The sequence below is a fragment of the Fulmarus glacialis genome, unplaced genomic scaffold, assembly GCF_000690835.1.
Source record: "Fulmarus glacialis isolate BGI_N327 unplaced genomic scaffold, ASM69083v1 scaffold6859, whole genome shotgun sequence".
In the NCBI taxonomy this organism is placed as follows: domain Eukaryota; kingdom Metazoa; phylum Chordata; class Aves; order Procellariiformes; family Procellariidae; genus Fulmarus; species Fulmarus glacialis.
In genome coordinates, this window is record NW_009235130.1 from 107,433 (window position 1) to 125,321 (window position 17,889).

General features: G+C 40.9%; 1 protein-coding gene across 2 annotated transcripts; it reads right to left on the bottom strand.

Moving 5' to 3' along the window:
- Window positions 1-515: 515 nt before the first annotated feature.
- On the bottom strand, window positions 516-9,883 carry GJA1 (gap junction protein, alpha 1, 43kDa). 2 transcript variants are annotated; one of them, XM_009585890.1, is made up of 2 exons: window positions 9,624-9,883; window positions 516-3,595 (listed from the first exon to the last, which is right to left on the bottom strand). In XM_009585890.1, exon 2 carries the CDS (start codon window positions 3,577-3,579, stop codon window positions 2,434-2,436), a length of 1,146 nt encoding a protein of 381 aa, XP_009584185.1. In that variant the 5' UTR covers window positions 3,580-3,595; window positions 9,624-9,883; the 3' UTR covers window positions 516-2,433. The 2 variants fall into 2 exon arrangements, with proteins under 2 accessions (XP_009584185.1, XP_009584186.1); XM_009585891.1 differs by having other exon boundaries at window positions 516-3,591; window positions 9,624-9,851.
- Window positions 9,884-17,889: the final 8,006 nt, after the last annotated feature.

A 17,889-nucleotide genomic window follows, 5' to 3' on the forward strand; every position in this document is an offset into this window, starting at 1 on the left:
CCCCAGCCTTATCAAAATCAGTACCTTTCTCCCATTGACTCTGAAGGAATTAGGATTTCATTCCAGAAATTTAAACTGTCAATCAAGCTGTCTTATTACACAGGGGAATGTAAACTAGAGGCAATGATTTCATAATGTTGAATCTAGGCCGTATAGAAAAACTGCTTGAAAAATTATGTGACAGTATCTTACTACTATCTTTGTTATAATAGTTTGCAAATAAATATATATTTTCTGAGGCTTATGGCAAGATTTGAATTACAGTAGTTCATGAAGAGTATGACTTTGTTCCAGGAGTGGCACAAACGATGCTTGTTTTTCCAGTGTTGTGAGGGTATCTGAATCTGGTCCTGTGAAATTTCAGTTCAAAGTAAATCCAGATGGATTAAATCAAGAATACTGCTGAAATGCAGAGCGACTGGGGAAGAATGAAGAGGGAAGGAAGGAGTTTGGATTATAAGACTGAAACAAAAGATATATGGACATATAAAACAGTAAAGGACAATTAGAAAATATATTTATACTAAATTAAAACTTTATTGACTAATGTTCTCCAGACAACATGATCCGACGGACTATGGTTGCATACATGCAATGAAGTTGAACACAACAGTAGTTTAACATGGAATGTCAAACAAATTAATATAATGTATTAAATGAAACAATTTATCTGTGTTGCTGCAAAATGAAACCAAGCTATGTATTTCCTTGGTCAATCTGTGTTCAGCTAAGAGGCTATGCATTTGAAGAAACTGGTACATTTCTTTAGCATATATTTCAAATAAATTAGCTAGAATTGTACTCTTTAAAAATCCTTTCAACTTCACTTGCATTTCAAACAAAATCTAAGTGTAAACACTGAAGTTGCTAGAGCCATCTAGAAAGACCTAACTGTCAAACTCGGAGTGGACATTACAGTTCAGTAAATGTGAGTATTTAGAACAAGAAAAATACCAGTTACTGCAAAAGTCATGTAGGCATATTTTATTATTAATCCAGCACAAAGCATTTCTTCTAAGTTTCTCACATAAAAGACTAAAGCTTGCTTACAGTACTACATCTTCTATCATTCAAGCATCATTATTACCTATCAGGGAGATTGGCTAGATGACCTAATGGGTCTTTTCCACCCCTAACTTCTACAAAAGAAAATCATTCATGCCAGCAAGAACATGGTTCGCTACATCTTGGGCTTGATCCTGTAGCCTTCGTTCAGGCAAAACTCCCACTGACTTAAATGAGAGATTTTCCAGAGCAAGACATCCAGGATTAGGCCCTTTTTATTTTTTATTTTTAAAAAAGCATCCATTTAGGATACATGGAAAATATTCTATAGAATTAAAAAAATATAATGACATGTGCTTTACTTGCATTGAAGGAATCAGAGAATGTAAACACCATAGTGGCCCACATCTTCACAATATCCACGAGGAAGTGTCAACTGCAAGTAATCTGTGTGCGTTTATTTCTGAACATATGTTTCTGAGGGTGTTTTGTGTATACCTTTACCTCCACATCCACACACACATATGGACACCCTTAATATACTTAAAGGTGTGATAAAATTCACTAAAGGCAGCTGCTTGCCTGCCTTAATGCTTAAATCTGCAAGTGGCAGCAAACTGGGGTTCATATGATGCTAATTAGACTGTACGTGAGCAGCAGGACACGAGTATCGCTGTGGGCAAGAGAGTGTGGTTGCCGATTCTACGAGTGTGAAGCCATCCCACTTACGCACATCACAAAATCTACCTGCGTGAAGGGCTGGAAAAACAGGTGACCAAAGTATTTCTTGTTGGGCCATGTCTGAAATTTAGGTTGAATGACTCAAAGGCTGTAGATTGTCCTCACAGGAGCCTTTCGACAACCTGGAGAACCATGTAGGAAAGTTTACCTTCAAAGTGCACTTTCTAAGAATGGAATGTTCTTGACAGGGAAATGATCAGAGGCACTCCTGGACTTTTTTGCTTGTTGAATAGGAAAAATGTTTTCATCTTCAGGCAGCACTTCACCCTGACAAATGTGAACTCAGTTATTATTGGGTTTTAGTATTACAGAAGATTCTTTAGAAACAAACACGATAGTACACACATACACATACACTCAGATATTTACAGCCTTTCTAGAAAAACAACCCCCTACCTTAGTACTGACTACCTTTTTCCTTTTTTTCTTTTTTTTTTAGTATTTAAACTCTTTAAACCAGCTACATTAAATACCAATGTGTACTGTACCACCCCACACCAACCCCACATCCCCCCAAAAAAACAGCAAGTATTTTAAAAGTTTGTTTGCTTGTTTGTTTGTTTTTATGATTGTTAAAATCTCCTCCTTGAGACTGTTAAGTACCACCTCCACTGGAACAAGATCAGCACTGACTGCATCTTCCAATGCACGTCGTTTCATAGTTGAGCAAGTGCTGCAGCTAGAAGCTTAGATCTCCAGGTCGTCAGGTCGAGGCCTGCTGCTGGCTCGGCTGCTGGCTCTGCTGGGAGGCCTCTGGTCCACAATGGTGAGGGGTTGCAGCTCGTGTCCCGACGCCAGCTTTTTAGTATTCTGGTGCTCATCGGAGAAGTCGAAGGGCTGGGCGTGCGAGTTGGAGATGGTGCTGCCAGCCTGCCCCATTCTGTTCTGCTCCGCGCTGTAGTTGGCCCAGTTTTGCTCGCTAGCTTGCTTATTGTAGTTACGACAGGAGGAATTGTTCCTGTCTCCGGTAACGAGCTTGTACCCCGGGGGAGACATGGGAGACAAGGGGGCGGTCGGTGAGGAGCAGCCATTGTAATAAGCATATTTGGGGGAGCCACAGTCCTTGGAAGGGCTTATGGCACCGCTGTGGGAGTAGGGGTCGGTTTTCCCTTTCACACGATCCTTGACACCCTTGAAGAACACGTAGAAAAGCTCGATGATGTTCAAGGCAAGAGACACCAAGGACACGACCAGCATGAAGAGGATGAAGATGGTTTTCTCGGTTGGACGGGAGAGGAAACAGTCCACTCTGTGCGGGCATGGATCTCGCTCACAGGTGTAGATGGCATTCAGGCTAAACCCATAAATGTACCACTGTATCAGCAAGAAAGCCACCTCGAAGACCGATTTAAACAGGATGCTGATGATGTAAGTACGGAGCAGCCCCCCACGCATCTTCACTTTGCCATGCTCTTCGATCCCATACTTGAATTTCTTAATTTCTATTTGCTTGAGGTGCATATCCACATTCACACCATCATTTTGGACCACCTTGAGCTCTTCTTCTCTTTTGTTCAGCTTCTCTTCTTTCCTCATTACGTAGAACACGTGCGCCAGGTACAAAAGAGTAGGTACAGACACAAATATGATCTGCAGAACCCAGAAGCGTACATGGGAGATGGGGAAGGACTTGTCATAGCAGACGTTCTCGCAACCAGGCTGTTGAGTGTTGCACCGGAAAGCAGACTGTTCATCTCCCCAAGCAGATTCGACTGCTGTCCCCAATAGCAAGATTCGGAAAATAAAGAGGACAGACAGCCACACTTTCCCTCCTGCGGTAGAATAGGCTTGAACCTTGTCAAGAAGTTTTCCCAAGGCACTCCAATCACCCATCTTCACAGGATGCTGGCTAAAGAAGGACACAAGGAAAAAAAAATAGTGATGGTCAAGACAGAGCTTTAATACCTTTGATACACTGAATCACAGATCAATGCTAATAGAGCAGTGGTGTCAGCTTTGTTTTAATTCATGTGTTTTACACGATCTGAAGAGAAACCAGAGTTTTAGTTAGTCTGCAGGTGGAGTGGGAAGTCAGGGAAACTGAAAAGAGAAAGTAACATATAATGTCTCAGAGCACAATGAAAAAAGAGGTTCCTAATTTCACTCCTGTTTTCAAGAAGCCCATGACAACCTTCAGTTGCCACTGTGGTTGGCTCAGCTTCCTTGGTGGCAGCCTCAGTTCAATGACCTACACCTGCCTCAGGTAGCAGCCAGCTGTGACACACCGCTGAAGCAGGGTGTGGAAGGACGTAGTGGCACTGCCTGAATACGCTAGGAATAAATGAAAGATTTCTCTCTTTCAGTGTGGATCGTTCACGGTAATTTTTGTGTTCACTCTTTAAGAGAATAAGAAAGCAAACCACAGTATAACCTAAATACAAAAGGTTTTACTAAGTTAATGTTAGGGTCGGATACCTACAATTTTATCATTGCAAAATGCGTGCTATTTTTCCCACAGCAACATTAAACTGAGCTCTTGCATATCACTACATTGTATGTAATACATTTAAAAGTATAGTTCGTAATGATGCCAACTTTATACTATACTCGATTTCAGAAAAAAACTTGCTATCTAAATAAGGTTCATGCATTAGTACTGGCAGCACAAAGATCAAAGTTAGTATTTGCTACCTATACTTTTATGAAGGAACCAAAAATAGTAAATAGATGAAGCACAGCTAAGCTCATGTTACCGTATTGGAGGAACTGGTTTCCTGTTTATCTGTGGCTTGCTTAATTTATTGTAGTTTCAGCTTCGTATTTGCATCTTTTTGTATTTCAATTCCTTCACTTTGTTTTGAAAAGAAAAAAAGATTTAGCAAGGAAAAAAGGTAAATGAGCTCTTTCTGTTTTTAAGGCAACTCCTGGCGTGCAGTTTGCATTCCAAGTGTTGAACGCTGCGAGTTTAAATAGTCTCTCTCGACTTGAGTTTTAAAGTGTGCATTTCTGGGACACAGGAAGCTTCTCGGAGGTATCTGGAAGTACACCGGATGACATAAAAGAAATTAAATGCTTTACTTGATGTTCTAGATTCCTAGGAAAAACAAAGTTCACTATAGGATTTTTATCTGCTGGAGAATGGTAATCTTATCTGCATAAAAACTTACATTTTATCTTGCCCCACATGAACAAGCATGTGAAATCGGGCACTTAAAAGGAAAAATAATCACAAAGTTTCCCTTTTAAAGTAGATGCTGCTGGGTATAGATATTTGTTCCGTGCATGCTGAGTAATCCCTTCCTGGTATTAATAGTTTTGATAATGTCCAAACGATTTCCTCCCCATCGCATCATGGATACATTCCCTAGCGAAGGTCATTTATAGAAAAAGCCCTTTTTGGATAATTCATAAAATAGGAAATTTTAGCACCAAGGAGATTTTCTTTCAAGAAGCGGTGAGTCACTGGAAACACAAGATTGTAAGTCTGGCAAACTCAACCATAACAATAGATGCCAAATAACAACACACCGTTCCTGCCCTTGGAAAGAGTCCGAGAGAGAGTAATGGGAGAGAAGTGTTTAAAGTACTCGCTCTGATAGCTCTGAGATGCCAATTATCTTTGAAGCCCGGAAAAATATCCCAGGGCCACTTCCTCAGCCCGCTTAGTCAGCTCGCTCTGAAGTTTACCTACTGCGGCGTGCAGACCCTTCCTCACGTAATTAGTTCTTCACATGAATGAAGCCCCATCAAAGGATCAGGCCTGCTTCAGGCTTTTAAATCTGGACGCCTCCGCTGGGAGGAGTAACACAGCGTCCTTCTCCCTGACACATCCCTTCAGCCATCCCCCGCTTTCGTCCTTCCCAGGAAAGGCTAGTTTGCCTCTGTGGGCTCGGGGTGGCAGGGAAGGAGTCGGGCACACGGGCGCGGAGGTCTCTGGAAAGGCTGGAATGCAATGTGACCACGTTCCTCCTCAGGCTGGGGTTGTTGAAAGAGAGAACAGCCTGTAGCTATACAACACGTGAAGTTTGTTGTGAAGGCAAGCTATTTGCTCCATGTCCTAGAAGTGGAAGTGGACAGGAGGAGCCTTTTTCACGTAACAGCTTCTTGATTTAATTAGTCAGCTTTCTGATGATTCGAAACTACTGCATTAACAGACTTTCCTCAGACTCAACGTATTTTTTTACTGTCTAAATGTTATTTCAGATTGAAAGTTTGATTAAGAAAACAGGACGTGTTATTTCTAGGCAGTTATGTGCTGTTTGTTTTTTAATTACACTCCACTCTGGTCCACTAATGTAACGTGATTTACTTCAGTTTTGACCTACTTAATCCCACACCTGCAATATTTTGAGAATTTACTACCTATTTTTTAATTTGCTTCAGCATGCAAAATTGCTAAGTTTCATTTATGTCCTCTGGCAATATAAACTCCAGGAGGAAACATTCCATGCTTGAATTACTCATACATAGTTTTGAAAAGCAACTTTTTTTTAAAGAGATCAGTTACAGGCTAGCCTTTGCCAGTGATAAAAAAACCCGCATCAGTTCAAAACATTGTACTGTTAATCAGATAACCTTGCGGTGGCACAAATATATTATTCCTTTGCTTAAGTGGATTCTATCGCTTTATGAAACACAGTACTTTGTTTTGTTGTAGAGAAAATTCATTCATCGGATCTTACTTGTTTACTTTCAGGGCACTGAAAGACCATTTTTATTAACTGATTACAGTGTCTTTACTAGGTATAAAAAGAGATTTTGTATCAAACAGTTACTTAAGTATTCTAGCTTTGTAAATAGTTTGAAATGGATGGCAGACAACCTTTAAAAATAGTTCTTCAGCATTCTGGACTTAAACTTCTTTCAACACTTCCAAACACCTTAAATGAGTCCACTGAATGACAGGGGTTGACCTGATCGACTGGTACAATTTCAGTACTTCAGGAATTTAAGGATATGGCTGATGATGAGTACGTGTGTTTCATGAGTTACTGATTATTACTTTATAGGACTATAACCTTTTTCTGAGACAGACTAATGCTGGCCTAGTAAACTCTTTAAAAAATGGATTTCTTCCAGGTCCTACTGTGTGTGGGTAAAGACAGGAGAAAAAGCCATAGAGCAGCAGGAGATGTGACAGCATTCCTCTGCATGGGTTTTGGATGACCACAGATATAAGAAATTTGATTTTTAAGCCACAATTAAGAAATTCTAGAACTATTTTTTATGGACGGCATTCATCATGTCATCTGGTTCATATTTTCCAGGAAGAATAATGCAAACTCAGTGCTGTGGTAACATGCCCAGGTCTGACTACAGTGTTAGAAGATCACATGCTAGTAGATGGAAGAGCAGTAAGGGTTAGAGTGGGATCTAAAATGGGATTGTGCAGCTGAAGCAGTTGGGAAACAGGCCAAAGTTTTGGTTTTCCAACCTCTCCTACCTTTTTATGTGCGCTCACACACATATAAATAGCCAACAAAAGAGAAGATTCTGGACTTTAAACATCAATCAGCTTGAGTATTTCCCAAAAGCAACCAGCACTGCAGAGAAAGCAGCTGAGATGTACAACTGATGGGGTTTCGACGGGTTGGAATAGGGAAGGCTAGTTTTCTGAGATCTTACGAAAATCAGTGAATGTCTTCCACACATTCCCCTGGGAAGGTGTAGTTCATTTGTAGGTCTGCAGATGAGCTTCAGTTCATTTCATCCACCAGACAAAGATTACGTGCTAAACGGTTGCAGTAGCTAGAATTTGAAGTGTCACAACTGTGTGCCTTTTTCATTGTCTGCTAGTATTGCTGGTGGTCAGCCACTAGTGGATCTACCCCACAGCCTTTGCCTCTCCCCTGTTCTACCCGCTCCACCTAATTTAATTCTAAAGCATAGTTGCAAAAGCAACTGTGAGCACTTTCTTAGACGTTCTCTGGTTGTACAAGTCAGGTCTACCCTGTGTGTTACTGCCCAGATCCATCCCTCTCCTGACTCACTTTGGAATTAAGAGAAGAAATGCTGAATTCCCTGAGGGGGCTTCGGGCCCTCTGATGCTGCTGCTTGTGGATTTTGAAATCTGGATTTCTAAAACGTATGTGTGGCATAAACAACAGACCAGGTGCACCCATGTGAGATAATTCAGTGGGTAACATGGGGAGGAGATACCAGAGACCGGGGGAAAGAGAGCAACGTATCTGATGAAACAGATACATTGCTCAATGTCATCTAACCTTCCTCATGCCCACAGGAATCCTTGGCCTAAACCGACGTTCATTTCAGAGACAAATAAAATTAATCTTTCGGGCTTGCATAATATGAGAGCTGAGATAACTTTACAGTATTGAATCTGTTTGCGCTCCTGAGTGTATAAGCATTCAGATTTATGTCGCAAATCAAATCCCTTGTGTCCCTCTCTTCCCTCTCCCGAACCCAGTGCTGCTCACCCTTCTCCCATTTGTATGCTTGTTAGGTATCATGGGTCAGTGCCAGTGTTCGGCTTTGAAGTTTCTGAAGGAAACACTTCAGTAAACATCCCAAAGACTAGAGGCTTAAATTCTGCAGTGTAGTGTGCTGTCCAGATGTTAAAAATGGCAGGATGAAAGCTTCACGCAAGTCCTCCAACTTGCTCCCTATGCGCACACACACACACGCACACGCATAGAAGTCAGGCACAAGGTGTCCGTAGCCCATTTTTGTCCCCATTATCAGGGGTTTTCGTCATAAACCTCACATACAAAAATCAAAAGGAACTCCTCAGACAAAATATGCCATTTCATGAGGCTCGCTGGTTATCTCAAGGCAAAATGTGAGGACACACATAAGCACACAATATTCTTGTTTGAGCGGAGAACGTGTTACTTGATAAGATAGACTCTGCGCTTCGTCTGTCTTTCAGCTGAAGACTCTTTTTTTTTCCTGCCTCCTCGTGTTGCTCTTTAACTACTGGCAAGCAGCAGGCAACAACTGCTATAAGGAAATCTCTCCAAGTCTCGCAACGTAAAAAGCTTTTTAGTTCTCCAAGAGATGCTGTTCAACCATTGTTTTCCTCCTCATTTTGGTATTTAAGCCTTCAAGGTAATATAAAGGGAATGTGTCATATTGGGATTATGACACATATTGTGGAAATTCTTGCACAGTTCTTCCTAGACAACTTTCATTTATATCTACCCAAGACTTTCACAGACATTGCCAACGTGGTAAGGCATATCATGATATCTCACATTCCTCCTCTAAAATCCCTCACCGAGGTTGCTAAAACAGAGTAACTATATACAAACCAGGTTAAAAATCCATAACCCACGTCTGGATTTTATCATCACATCTATTTTAAAAGAAAAGGGGAAAACTTATCAGGAAGACCACGTGAAAGTCACCACTTTAGTAGCTGCAGCATTTAACAAAGCACCTAATTAAGAACCTTGCCCTGCACAAACTATTAGGCATCAATCAGGATTTCCATATGAAAGCAAAATGTGTGGGGCAGAGAGGGGACGCACGCAGGACCAGGGCTCCCTGTTACCAACTTCTGATGCAATTTCGGTACAACAGAGGAAGACTGAAGCGCACCTCGTTTTTTTCTTTAAAGGAGCTCATTTAGTCTTAGGCAAGTACACAGAGGAGCGATTTCACCCAAACACTCGCAGCAAGTCAGCAACTCAGTCCTGCAGTTACAACTTCACCGCAGTTTCTCTCTCAGGGGAACAAGGTCAGAAGTTGCAAAAAGTGTAATATCTGAAGAAATGTATAGAAATATGACCAAAGAAAGCAAAGAATTCCTACAAGTTTGAACTTGGCACTTTAAGAGAACTTACGCTTTTATAGATGTATATTTTTAAACAAGTTCAACCCCCAGCGCAGTAACACAAAATTCGTAGGCTGAAAAAAAAAGTGTTTTCAGAAAAAGTGATACACAAAAGGATGAAAAAGGAAAACTTTCAACTTACCCTTGCTGATCAGCAGTGAAACTGGATCAGAATACTTCTTTGGAGGGTTAAAGTAAAATGGAAGAGCACGTTCAGGCACTCAGACCTGTCTATTTAAGTTTAAAAGTCTACTGCTGTTTTGTATTTTTCATCCTTCCTTCCCCACTAATGAAAGAAAAGTGCTGATACCTCGTAAAAGTTTTTTCTAACTTGGAACACTGGGAGAGCTTTTAACAAGTTTTCAAGCCTCTGCCCGTGAGAGGAGGGGAGAAGGAGGGGTGGCAGCCCAGGAGGAGGGGCTCTCTGCGAGGGAGAGGAGGAAGGTGGGGGAGGAGGGAAAGAACTGAAGGCACAGCAAAATCCAGCCCGGGGAGAGGGAGAGAGCGAAGGCATGAAAGTCCACTCTTGCTGATGTAACAAAACAAATAGAAGGGCAGTCAGCAGCCACCCCACGCTCTCCCCCGGTCACTGAGGGCACCTGGGTGGCACTTCATCCAGATCTGGGCTTGCCCGGGACAGATGAAAGAACTTAGCTCTCTGGTGCGCACCAGGGGTTTCACTACAGGCAAGGGGGAAAACGCGTGAAAGGGATTAATGGGCAACCAGCGTGAACCTCCTGGATGCTGGGGCTGGACCGCATAGCTGCCGTCTCCATTCCCTCCTTGCCACTACCTGGGAGAGGAAGCCCTCTCAAGCCCTCTCTACTTTTTGTTGTGAACACAGCTTTGTTTACTTAGGTCTGTTTCCTTTACGTGCACACATGAAAGTGCACACCAGGAGCAGCGTGTTTGTTTCTACAGGAGATACCCATCACACATTTTTTTATTATTATTTGCGTGTGTGTGTGTGTGTGCGCGCGCGTGTCCATCCCATGGGAGAAATGAAGAAGTGATCTCACATTCCAGGAAACTCTTTCCAGGAAACTTCAGAAAACAAAGCATAGTACAGAGAATCAGTCTTCAATAGTGAGAAGCAATGCTCCTCATAATTTTTGAGCGCATTTTACAGACTAAAAGCATGCTCCAAAACTGATCTATTCAATTAGAACGAAACTAGTTTGGCTTTGCTCCTGACCAGTCCCTGGTTAAACGCTCCTTGAAAAACATCTCCTCTGTAGAACAGAGGTTAATTTATTTCTCTGCCTGGGTTAAGCTCCTCACACATGGAGTGCAAACTGCATTAGGAATTGGTCTTGTACTTGTTCGTGTCATAGGGTATCCCTCCTCTGTGGGACTGCTTAAGAGCTTCTCTTAGACGTATTCGTGGTTAGATAGTTCTCAATGAAGTTTCACATTTTGGGTTGTACCAGACTTGTTTCGGTTTCAATTCATGTTACTCTCACGGGCTATTTCTGGGCTCAGTAGCATGGATGAGCATTTTTTGCTCTTTAAAGCTATCAAGGAGGGGAGAAGTCCAGTAATGGCCATTGAGAGGTTCCCAAATAAAGTTTCTTCTTGAAATAATGAATGTTACACTCTACAACACAACCTAAATATTGCTGCGTATTTTTCACAGCCTTTACCTACTGCTTTTCACCCAGAGCTCTCCAGAGAAGAGAACTAAGACAAGATCTTTGTAGAAAGACACTCAGCAGGGAGTTTTGAAACTGGCAAAGAAACACACGGTCCTGGTTCTTCCTCTGGAGCTGTTTGTAGCAGACCACACTGCCTCCTGTTTGAGAAAAAGAGCTAGTACATCTGTACACCTTCCATTCTCCTTTCTCCGGCTACAGACGGGGATGGCTGGTTTCCCTAGCTTGCCCCCTTTCTTTTGATACTGGCTGTTAGTTTTGACAGCTTTTTTAGTTTTTACAGTTGCCCAAGCCATATGGCAAAAAGAAACCTTTTCTTCATGTTCTCTGAGTGTTGTTTTAAGGTTGCTTTTTCTCTCTACAGCAAGGGAGAAATGGAGCTTTGAGCTTAACAGGCTGTGGGCCCTTCTTCTTGAGAATTAAAAAATTCTAATATATAAACCATAGTGTTTCACTGCCTTCATGACTATGGTATAGACAGTGAGCGGAGTACACATAATGCTCCTGCTACTGCTCCATAAAACACTGGTTATTCTAGAGCAAAGTGTGCCAATGCTGAGACAGTGAAGGGATTTGAGATACTGTATGTGTTGGTGCTGAAAAAGCTGCCCCTTAGGAAAGCAGCTTTATGCCAGGAAAAAAACTTAAATTATAGCATGCTAGCATACAATGCTATCATTCCCTGTCAAAGCCGGCATGATCACAGGGTCCAGCTTGCCCAATCTTGCATTTTTCCATGTATCTTTCATGTACAGGCTTTGCAATTTTTCAAACATTCTGTTTTTAAAAGAGGGACCAAGAAGTATTTCTCCACTTAAATAAACAAACAGTTTATTTGTGAGAAGTCCAACACTCTTAAAATCGACTTTGGAAACCTAAAATGTGTATGTTAGTAACAAGGGAAGAATAATTTTGCAGCAATAATAAGCACAACACTTGGCTTTGCTACAGCATTATCCACATGAAAAGGGAAAGTATTTCAAGTCTCCACCGTGATACTGTGTAGAATTAGGAAGAATTATTATTAGTCATGATAAAAATGCCTTGAAAATGTCTCTTAGAGTTTGGAAATATGTCTGCATGATCACCTTTCACAGCCTATTACCAGAACATACTCAGCTTCAGATGATGCAATGATCTACCATTTCACAAGGTTACCAGAAAGTCTCACACTCATTTGCATCGCAATGGAAATAAGCTTTTCAGATTGAACAAATGTCTTCACACACAACCCCTCTCAGCTGAAGCTGTGTTCAACAGGAAAGCACCGGGGTGTCAGACCTGAGATATTTGCAAGTCTGTTCGTAATTACAGACTAAGAGACGGGTAAGATGATCACAGTTAGATTTGAACCTTGTATTCTGGAACGCAGACTCTTTTTACACCGTAGAATTGAAGACTTTGGGGCTCTCTGGGACCTATATTGCCATCCATTGACATTTTGCCTTGTGGAGCAGACGGCGCTGTCTTGTGAAGCAATCTTTCAGCATGGCAATGCTAGGACTGCAGAACCTGTTTGTCTTTGGTTTGGCAGGCTACAGCACAATCCGTAAGGGCACGTTCGCGCTGCAACCCAGACACAGTGCTGAAGCCCAGGCTCCGACAAGTGCATTTCTGGGACTGAACCTCGGGGTGACTTCCACAGGATTTCTGTCCACACTCCACTGAATCCTTGGCTAAATCAGTGAAATAGTTCAGAGCCCATAGTACCGCTGCTGCTTTTCTACACAGACTTACCAAAGGGAACCATAAATTGGATTATTTAGTATTTCCAGCCTTTGACACAGATTCATGGTTAATACAGAACTCAGTCCACTGTTTTCTTTCTATTTATTACCTGAACACAAGTACAGAATTCTATACAGAAACTTTTTCCTCATATCGCCTCCGAATACTTCCTCAAAAATATTTTAGTAACCTGGTTCGCCAGGAAAGCCCTCGTGAATGTTTCATTTGGAAGGCTCTCCAGGCCTTTGGCCATTACAAAACTTCGCGTTGATACCAGTGGGGTTCAAGGTCTACTCCCAGTTAAGGATGTCTGTGATTTATGGAGCTCTTAAGACAAATAGCATGTCTTCACTTGTTTTCAATTTGTTCGCAAAATTCACTTCCCAGTACTCCCATGCACAGCACTGTTCTCATCCTGTGCAATTTGGGAGAGGCGTCCATGGACTGAGTAAACTGAGATGAATATACACATGCAATACAGATTTTCTTGGGTGCCTTTCAAGGCAGCTGTGCAGTCACCCACGTCCCTGGATGGCACGTAAGCTTCGGCACGTTTTCACTGATATTCCTTCTTACACATTTGGCTTTCAAGACAGACTTGTGAATAACGCGTGGCCCTGTTTCATGCCCTATTGAGGTAAAGCTTCTCAGAATGTCCAAGGAACAATAATGCGGTATTTCTTGATTACCTAAGCACATAAATGTGCAGACTAATAATTTTTTTTTTAAAGCAGCCAGTGTTTTTCGCTTGTTTAAGGCATTTACATCACGTAGAAATATAACACAGCTTTGAAGTTGCTGGCCACAGCCCTTGCATGTTCTGTGAGCCGGGGTGACGGGGCTGGAGCCCACTGGAAGCTGCTGCGCCCAGCACTGACGGGGCTGCAAAACACAGCCTCCCCCTGCCCCGAGTTTCATAGGGTCATCACTTGTTCAAAGCAAAGGCAACTGTCATCCCTCAAGGCGGTAGCTGTTCCCACTTCGGTGGCATAGCACATAGCATATAAGAGAATATTTTCTGATAATTGTAAGGATAGTAATAATAAAAAGTAGGATAACCACAAGACTGTCTCTTAGTGAGCATACTTGCCGTTCCTTGTTGAAACTGGTCTCTCAGTTTCATTTGCTACAAGGCTATTAAAACTAGATACTCCCCAGAGAAAACGGAGGCTTAGTCAGCGCAAGATGGATTCTGCTCTTACTGATCTGCCTGCAAAAGAAAAAAGCTGCTATTTTGAAAGAGACCCTGCAGGAAACACATCAAGACTGAAGCGCTTCAGATGAAAGTGTGGAGAAGTTCTCAGTGACAGATGCCATCGGATCAGAGCCTGGCCTAGCAAACAGTCACTATTCTCCGGAAATATTTTGTGGTGTTGCACAGTCATCTGTCTAAAATCTCAGAGTGCTTTATAAATATTAACGTAGAAGAAGTTACGTTGTATTTATCTCTTTTATGGAGAAGGGAAGTTTGTCATGGAGAATATCAGCAGCTCTTCTGAGTCATAGACAGCTCATGGCACAACCAGGATTAGGAGCAAAATTTCTTAATGTCTGGCTCCATCCTTTAAGCCAAAAATTATTCTGTCCTATTCTCTAGTTGCCTTTTGAAATACCAGCTAGCAGTGAAAATAGCTAAATGGGTGGGTTTTTTTTAAATTTATGAGGGTCGCAGAGAAGGAAGACACAGGGTTCAAAGTCTGGGGTGATTGTCTCCTTTCCGTTCTTTGTGCTGGTCAGTGCCTGCCACTTCATACCACTAAGGTCTCTCCACAGCTTCTTCATGGTGATACTCAGCTTGCTCACTTTCCCATGTTACATTTAGAAATATCAATTTGTTCCTGGTTTGCTAATGGACAGAAAGGGAGAAGGGTAATACATGGAGGCTCAGATGCTCTTCAGCTGTGCCAAGGAACTTCTAAAGCTCATTACAGACAGCTTAAACACCAGAAAAGTTGGTGTTAAAAGGACTTATCCCAACACTGTAACTGATTCCGATCAATATCTCCTCAAACCAAGCTGCCCCTCGAGAAAAACAGTAGGAAACCACTCAAACAAAGAATGAGGTATGAGTTCACAGATCCTTATGAATTTGGCTCCACCTTCTGTACACAGTGAAAATAAACATGAATTATATTGGATCTTGAATGTCAGATAAGCTTTTCGTTTATTTTATTTTCCATTTCACTTTCAAAAATCTTGCACTGAGATGGTCTCATGGTGTTTTGTGAGCTTTTATTTCTCTGTATTGGTGGTGAGGTTTTCCAGTCATTTGGTTCCAAAGGATGGCAGTCTTTTAAAACAAATGTGGCCATTTCAGGTTTTCAAACTGTAGAGTAACACAGTGTGAAAGTAACGCAGTCTTTCACAAAACAGTCTTTAAATTTCTTCAGGTGGTCCTGCAATGACCTAATACATTAGCAGTGAAATAAAAGAAAATTTCATGTGTATTGACACCATCTGCTCGTTACTGTGAATGGTAATCTCACTGGATCCAACAAATCTGCACACATTAAGTACTACACAGCAATGTAAATAAAGGTTATACAGCCAAACTCCAAAATAGAAACCTACACAAATAAAAGAAAACCAGAGTAGGTAACTCCCCAAATGCCTACCCAGCTGAAGATACTTTTGCACCTTTATTGATGAAAAACATTTCCCTTATTACCAAACAGAAAATCAGCTGTACAATAACCATTGTGCTTCGCATGTTTAGAAAAAATGAGTGGTTTTGACACAAATTCTAATACTTTTTACCTAGGCTTTACAAACAGCAACTGCCTTTCTGTGGTGGTCTTTGAAATCTTGTAGAGATTGATGAGTTTTCCATGTGTGGCTGAACTGAGGGACAGAAAGTTTGGCTACTTTGGCCATGTCAGAAGAGCAAAGGGGAAACGGGTGAGCTCCCTTCCTCTTAAGAAATCTCACCTTTTCCATCCTGTCCTCAGAATATCCTCAGGTTTTATTTTGTTTTGATTTTTGATCTTCTCATTTAAATCATTCCGGAGTTTCACTCGGCATTTGAATGAATTTGGTAATGGGAGGCACTGTATTTTAGTCACAGATCAATATTTTTATGTTTAGTTAGGCAATATCATTGGTTACAGTGAATTAAATTGAGCCGCTTCAATACTTAAATAAGCACTGAAGTCTAACCAAAAGTACTTCTTATCCAGAAGATCAAAATGAACATTTTATTTATGTCAGTCTACAAATTTTTTAATATTTGGAAATAAGTACCTTTTTTCTACCACTTTCTACATAGAAACAGAACTAGAATCAATTATTTATAGGCTCTCATTTAGTATTCCATACATTTGAATAAGATTTGTTAATCACATTATTAATTTAATTTTTTTATTCATCACAAGATTAGAGAATGCTTGTGGGCAACCTATTCCGGTAGGTAGAATAATTTTTAGATTGACTAGTTCATTCATATTTAGCTGAGTGACTGTGGTCACTCACCTGCAGACAGCCTATGCCGGTCATTTTAAAGTCTTCTCCCCACACGACTGCCATGGAAACAAAGAGGATTGGCTGTCCTCTCACTTTATGTTTTTTGGGCTGCAGACAAAAGAAATTTAATGCCACCTAAGGGAATGGGCCTGAAATACACTAGTTCAAAAGATTTCTGAAAGGCAGAGGCATGCTCATGGGGTTTCTTGATATCATCGCAGGGGTGTTTGAGGACATGAACATTTCAAGGCTTCCCTCTCATTTTAAAAAAAACTGTTTTCATTTGCTGTACTGCTGCATATATGTTGGCCAGAACCATTTGAGGAGCATAATTGCTCCTTTTTTTGGCAGTCTGCAGGATTAACTGTGTTGTAGACATGAAAGGGTCTGCAAAGAACTGAACATCAAGAAATTTTGCATAAAAGCAAGTAAAAATTATTAATACGGTTGACTGCCGCTAAAAACACAAATTGATTAAAAATATACTACTAATTAAGCGGTTCCCATAAGAACAGCTTTGGGAAAACAACTGGAAAATTAATCTACTGGAATTAGCAGTCTCTGTTACAAGATTTTCCCAGAAAGGGATCTCCCAGTATAATCCGTGAGTCCTTTTCCCAGGCAGTAAAGAACATCAACTCCAGTAGTCTGCTTTGAATTTAAATGTACGTACATTCATTTATTTAATTTCTCAGAAATTTTAAAATTAACTGAACTGCAAAAAAAAAAAATGTAGTCGAGTTACACAGTGTATCAGTAACTTAATGACATGTACAAACAAGGTATAAAGAACATAAACCCCCCTGACTCCACAATTCAGGCTGGGAACTGCTCGTTGGCTATTGCTAGCACTGTTCAGCAAATGTGAATGGTGCATAAGGAAAAACATCACATAAGAGATAACAGTATCTTTCAGCTATAAAACTACTTTATATCAAAAGCCTTGTAACATCATACAAAATAAAGTGAGAAAAAATAGTTGTAATGTATTGAGCATTAAACTAAGGGTTAACTTTTACATGTCAACTTTGAATAATAAAACCCAGCAGCTTTACAACTTTCTGAGGCTGCATTCAAAAGAAACAACTTTCAATTACCTGCCCTTAAAACTGGCCTATTATCCATAAGCGTAGTTCTTGTAAACTTAGAATCATCGAATCATAGAATCATTTAGGTTGGAAAAGACCCTTAAGATCATCAAGTCCAACCGTAAACCTAACTCTGCCAAGTCCACCACTAAACCATGTCCCTAAGCTCCACATCTACACGTCTTTTAAATACCTCCAGGGATGGTGACTCAACCACTTCCCTGGTTACACTTCACTTGATTACAATAAAAACCAAAATGGATACCAATAATCTCAGACTATTCCATATTTACAGAATATTTTCACAAGATAGGAATGTAAGAATTAATTCAGTGTTCTCACAGTCAGTCAAGGTTATATCTTGCAAATTATTCTGTCTAAAATCTAAGTAAAAATTTGTAGGCAAAGCCAGTAAGATGTTATCTCCTATGGAAAAAAAGTGTCCTTATATGAGTGCTTTTTAAGGGTGATTTAGTGTAAG